Source organism: Chlorella variabilis (assembly GCF_000147415.1).
Source record: "Chlorella variabilis unplaced genomic scaffold CHLNCscaffold_2, whole genome shotgun sequence".
Taxonomy (NCBI): Eukaryota; Viridiplantae; Chlorophyta; class Trebouxiophyceae; order Chlorellales; family Chlorellaceae; genus Chlorella; species Chlorella variabilis.
In genome coordinates this window covers 491,613-497,427 of record NW_005435086.1, presented here as the reverse complement: position 1 = coordinate 497,427, position 5,815 = coordinate 491,613, and the positions used below count along the sequence as shown (strand labels likewise).

General features: G+C 70.0%; 1 protein-coding gene across 1 annotated transcript in view; it reads left to right on the top strand.

Annotated features, from left to right (window-relative positions):
- The window catches only part of CHLNCDRAFT_137657 (hypothetical protein), a gene marked incomplete at both ends in the record, with an annotated part of 5,037 nt that extends 1,426 nt beyond the window's left edge, over positions 1–3,611 (top strand). Inside the window, 9 exons of the mRNA XM_005851339.1 lie at positions 158–238; positions 453–577; positions 886–994; positions 1,361–1,420; positions 1,734–1,858; positions 2,219–2,290; positions 2,520–2,660; positions 2,875–3,023; positions 3,415–3,611. Of these exons, the coding sequence (XP_005851401.1) occupies positions 158–238; positions 453–577; positions 886–994; positions 1,361–1,420; positions 1,734–1,858; positions 2,219–2,290; positions 2,520–2,660; positions 2,875–3,023; positions 3,415–3,611 (1,059 nt within the window). The remainder of the gene's footprint in view (positions 1–157; positions 239–452; positions 578–885; positions 995–1,360; positions 1,421–1,733; positions 1,859–2,218; positions 2,291–2,519; positions 2,661–2,874; positions 3,024–3,414) is intronic.
- Positions 3,612–5,815: the final 2,204 nt, after the last annotated feature.

Genomic DNA, 5,815 nt, shown 5'->3' with positions numbered 1-5,815 from the left:
CAGCGCTGGCGTGTGCCACAGGGAGGTGGTTGAGTTGGAGGGCAGCTCACTGGGCTTGTTGCCGGAGGCCGGCCCAGCTCACCTCATGAGCCAGCTCATGCCAGCTCATGCCAGCTCCCACCCTCGATTCCATGCTGCATCCCTGCCCCCCCCCCAGGTGCTGCTCAACGTGCTTGCCGACGAGATCCACCGCGCCCACCAGCGCTGCCTGCTGGAGGATGAGTGCGACCCCAACAGGGTAGGTGGGGGTGTGAGGTGGCAGGGTGCGGGTGACGTGGCACGACTGGGCGGCATGGGGCCGCTGCTGCACGGTGCTCGGGGGGGTGGCTGCCTGCGCGGCTGCCTGCGCGGCCAGCCGGCTGCCGCCTCCCTGCCTCCCGGGCGCTCTCCTGCCGCCGCGCGCGCCACCCACCGTCGCCGCGCACGCGCGCCTCTCCTGCTGCCACCCGCAGAAGAAGATGGATATGGTGTTTGAGGCGGGGGAAGCCACCATGAAGCTGCTCAAGGGCGCCTACTCCTGCATCTCGCTCATCAAGGGCGTGGGCCTGGTGGCCTTCCGGGACCCCAACGGCATCAGGTGGGCCAGAAAGAAAGAAGGATAAAAACGGCTGCAAGGGAGGGAGGCGGCTGGGAGCAAGGGACGTGGCGCTGCGTGCTGGGCAGGAGCTGGGCAGGAGAACCAATCAGCAGCGCAGCCCGGCGGGGGTGGTGGGCAGGCTGACAGGGAGCGGTCCGTGCTGGGTATCGTGCAGCCCGGCGCTTGGGCAGCGGAGGAGCAGGCAGATTGGCTGCCGCTGAGGAGGTGTGGCGCTGCTGCTGCTGGTTGCCGGCGGGCATGGCTCACCTCCTCACCTGATCCTCCTCGCCCCGTGCCGCCACCCGCAGGCCGCTGGTGCTGGGCAAGCGGCAGGGGCGGCGCGGCGAGGAGTGGTGCGTGGCGAGCGAGGACTGCGCCTTTGGACCCATCGGCTTTGAGCGCGTGCGCGACGTGCGGGTGAGCTGGCAGCGTGTTGGTGGTGGCTGCGGTGTGGTGGCTGCGGTGTGGTGGCAGCGGTGTGGTGGTGTATTGTGGTGGCAGGGGTGTGGTGGCAGCGTGTTGGTGGCGGTGGTGCATGTGAGGTGGCCCGCGCCCGGCGCCTGCTGCTGTACTGGGGAAGCCCAGGCCGCGCAGTGTGGCCGCCAGGGGCAGCAGCCCGCTAGCCGAGCCGAGCGGCAGTCTGCAGCGGGGCACTTGCCCTTGATCTCATCAACTCCTACTCTTTATCTCTGCTCACACTGCTGGCCCCGCCTCTTACCACCTCCCCGCCCCTGCCCTTGCCCCCTGCGCCTCCCCTGCGCCTCTCCTGCGCCTCCCCTGCAGCCCGGAGAGATGATCATCATCGACGAGGACGGCCGGCTGATCAGCCGCCAGGTGGCAGAGGTGCGGCGCGCCGCCTGCCTGCCTCCCCACCAGCCACCTCGGCCCTCCCATGACCTGCCCCGCCATGCCAGATCCTGACCTGCAACCCCTCCCCGCCTTTGCGCTCTGCCGCCAGAAACAAACCGCATGCACGTTCTGTTGTTTCCCTCCCCGCCCTTGCCCTGCCCCCTAGTGCGGATCGCTGACCCCAACCTACACTGATTGCCTCCCATCCCCTGCCACTCCCGCTCCTGCCCCTGCACCTGCAATGCGTATCGCTGACCCCACCTGCACGTATTGCCTCCCATCCCTCCTGCCCCCTGCCCCTTTGCAGTGCGAGTCGCTGACCCCCTGCATCTTTGAGTACATCTATCTCGCCCGCCCGGACTCCATCCTCAACTCCATCCCCGTCTACAACTTCCAGCTGGGCCTGGGCACACGCCTGGCGCGCCGCATCAAGTGAGGCGGGGCGGGGCGGGGCGGGTGGGTTGTGTGTGGGGGGTGTAGGTGGGTGACTGGGTTTGTGTGTGCGTGGGTAGGCGGGTGGACTGGTGTGTTCGTGTGTGGTGGGTAGGTGGGGGAATGCGCGTGTGTGTGGTGGGCGGGTGCGTGGGTGGCGCGATGGCAGCAACTCCGGGGTTCGCTGCCACGCGCAGCATGCAGGGAGCAGCTGCCAGCGGTTACGGCCGCCTGCCTGCCGCAGCTCTGGCGTCGGCTGCGACCCGTGGCGCCCGCGCCGCGGCAGCTCGCCCCGGCCCATTGCACGCGCTCATCCCAGCCTGCTGCCAACCCGCACCGCTGGTGACTGGCACCCCGCAGGGAGCGTGGCTGGGAGGTGGATCTGGTGTGCCCCGTGCCAGACGGCTCTCGGCCTGCTGCCATCCAGATCAGGTGTGGGGCTGCACCGAGGGCGGATGTCGAAGGCCTCCCGCTCCGCGGGCGTCTTCCTGCCTGCCTGCCTGCCCTGCTTGCCTGTTCAGGATGCTCAGCGCGGGCACCCCCGCCTGCCTCCCTCGCTGCCTGGCGCGTGCACCACCTGCTGCTCCGGGGTGCCCGGGGAGATCACAGCACGGCACACTGACTGCGTTGTGTGCTCTCTGCGCCCCGCCTCCGCCCGCAGCGCGGAGCTGGGCCTGCCGTACCGCGAGGGCTTGGTGAAGAACCGCTACGTGGGCCGCACCTTCATCATGCCTGACCAGCGCCTGCGCGAGGTGCGCCCGCTGTTGGGCATGCTGGGCACGCTGGGCACGCTGCTGTGGCGGTGCTGGGCACGCTGGGCACGCTGCAACGGCGCCGCGGCTGCGGCGGGGCTTGGAGGAAGCGTCGAGGGCCCCCCTGCCGCTGCCGCTGCCCGTCTGTGCTGTTGGGGAGCCACTGCCTGCAGCCCGTAGCTGGCCTTCCGTCCCTTGGCATGTCCCGTGTCTCCACCCCACCGCCCGCTGCCCTCCCGTGCCCCCCCCCCCCCCCCCCCCCAGCGAGTTTGTGGCGCACGGCCTGAGCGAGGAGGAGATATGCCGGGTGCTGGGCGCGGACGGCCTCATCTACCAGGATGTGGCAGACCTGCTGGACTGCGGGCGAGACCTCAACCCGGAGATCGCCGACTTTGACGACTCCTGCTTCACGGGTGGGTGGGCGCGGGGGCGTGGGGTGTGGAGTGTGGAGCAGGGGCCGGCGGGTGTGGAGGCGGAGGTGTGGGGCATGGAGGCGTGGGCGTGGCGTGGAGGCGTGGGCGTGGAGGGCAGCAGGGGCTGGCGGGCAGGGCGGGGGTGGCTGCTGGGCGAGTGCTACTGGCGGGGCAAGGGGCGCTGGGGTTCTGCCAGGCAGCTGCCAGGCAGGTGCCAGGCGGCCAGGTGGGCGGCGAGCCGCGCCCCCTGCGGCACGCTGCCTGCCTGCCAAGCCGCGGCTGCCAGCGCAGCACCTCTTGCCACGTCAGCGCGCCGAGGCGGCGCCCCCTCGGCCCATGCATGTGCCCATGCGCCCCCTCCCATTGTGTGCCCCCTCCCTTCCTCCCGCAGGCAAGTATGTGACTGGCGACATCAACGAGGCGTACCTGCGCAACCTGGAGGAGCAGGGGCGGGGAAAGCGGCGCGGCGGCGCGCGGCCCGGCCGCAAGGCCAGCCTGATCGGCGGCAACGGCGCCGGCGCCAAGAAGCAGCAGCCCGCCAGCGCAGGCACGGGCACCGACCGCCTGCCGGCCTCCACCTCGGCGTGAGCCGCACCCATGCTCGCCTGTGCGCCCCTGGCGCCCACACACCTGACCGACGCATGACGCCCGCTCAATCAGAACTTTGGCTATTCTTTGCTCTCTCTCTCCCTCTCTGCTGCTCCTCCATTCCGCACACGCCCCTCTTCACTGCTTCCTCCCTCCTCCTGATCCCGACCCGCTACTCGCACCGTTTCATGTGGCCTGCGCCCGCTCGTTTTCCTGTCAACCAAGGCAGCAGCCGGTAGGAGACAGAGGCAGGACAGAGCACTGGGCAGGCCACAGTTCAACCGGAATCCCGATGCGAGGCACGCACACCACTCTGCACCTTTGTTGCCCTGCTGCCGGGCTGCCTGTGATGGGCTTCTCCCAGCCCGATCGTCAGCAGCGAGGGTACCATCTGGACCAGTCGCTATCCACTGCCGATTTCGTCATAGGAGGCTGGAGTGGGTGGCCGGTCCTGCCCTGTGTCCGCACGGGCGGCGGCGACCGGCGGCGGCAGCTGGCGGGATTCGGTCAAGTCACCTGCTTGAGCACTGCCCACCTCTCAGAGGTCCAGCGCGTTCCCTGAGAAGCCTGCGCAGGCTGGGGCAGCCACAGGAGGGCCTGGGCCTGCTGCATGGGGTTTCCTGCCTTCCACCTGTGGCCGCGTGAACAAAACGGCGCCGCTAGTCCTTGTTCTCCCCATTCCCTTCCCTCCCAGGTCGCCGTCCGAGTGGTAGCACCTGATGTAGAGGCCTGTGAAGCTACCGTGCGTGCCCCTCGCGGTGAGTGGAGAATCTTGAAGGCCGCGCCGGCGCAGACTGGCCTCCTGCTCCCTTCCTGGTGCTGCCCGGGGCCGGCGCGGCTGGGCAGGGGGTCGGCGAGGTGTCGCAGCGGCGGCATTGCGTTGTTGAGTCACTTGGGCATGAGGAGGGACTTGCCTCGCTCCAGCCGCCTTGGGCCCTGAGCGCCCTCGCCCGCCTCCGTCTGCCCCTCAAACTGACCTCCAGCCCCTTTCCCGCCCCGCTGCCGCAGGCCCACGGCCCCATGGGACTGACCCACCACACCGCCATCTCCCCTCCCCTGCCAACCCCACCTGGACACCAGCGTCCCCTCAGATAGGTGGTGGTCCTGTGTTCACGCATTTTGAGCTAGACTCGAGGGTTTCCAGGCGTTCCGTCCCGCACATCTCCGCTCTCCGTCCATCCCGCGTCGAATCGCCACCTCCACCAGCCCCCATCCGCTCCGCTCATCTCCACACCCGCGTCGCCCCGCAAGCGTCCCCCTTCCGTTCGCGACACGCGCTCCCTTGGCCGCCACTTCTACACTCCGCTCCTCCACCACCACTCCCACCGCGCTGCCCCTCCCCGCCACCGACCCCGACCTCCCCGCTGTCCACCGCCGCCTCCTCCACCCTGCCCCTCCTCCGCCGCCGCGTCCCCATGACTTCGCCCCCGCCGCTCCTCCCCGCTCCACCGCTCCCCGTTGGCTCTGCCCCTGGCTAGCTCCTCGGCGTCCCCGGTCTTGGCGTGTCCTGGCGTTTGGCGTGCCGCTTGCTTGGCTGGCTGGCTCTTGGCGTCCCGGTTTCGGCGTGCCGCGCTTGATGGGTTTCGGCTTCGGCTCTGGTTCTACGCTGGTCTGGTCTGCGAGTCTGCGAGTTGTGCCACCGAGGTCCCGCGCCTGCCGCCCGCCGCGTCCGTTTGAAGCCCCGCTGTTGAAGTCTGAAGGCTGCGCCTCGCTGCTCCTCCGCCCTCGACCGCTGCCCGCACCCGCGCCCCCGCCCTGCTCCCCAGCCCCAGCCCCGCCGCACCCCAGCGCAGCCAGCCGCGAAGCAGCCCCAGCCCTACCCTGCCCAGCAAACCATTCTTTTCTCCCCGCACTGCTCCCGCCCCCACCACTATCTCTGCTGCTCTGCCTAGCCTTGGAGGCGACCCCCGTGCGCGCGCAAACCCGCCACGACGGTGACCCGCAGGCGTCCAGGTGACAGGCGCACCGCATGCATGCACAGCCTGCCTGCCCGCCTCAGGTGCAGTGCACTTTGTTTGTAAGCACTCCTCCTGCAGCCCCGTCGCCTCCTCGGCTTCGCCCCTAGCTAGAACCCTTCAAGGCGCCCGCCCCGCTCCTTCATCCCGCCCCGCCGCCCCTTCACCGCATCCGCCCCCGCCTGCGCCCCGGCTCCCTCCTGGCTTGATGATGGCTGCGCTCGCCGCTGCGCTCATCGCCCCTGCACT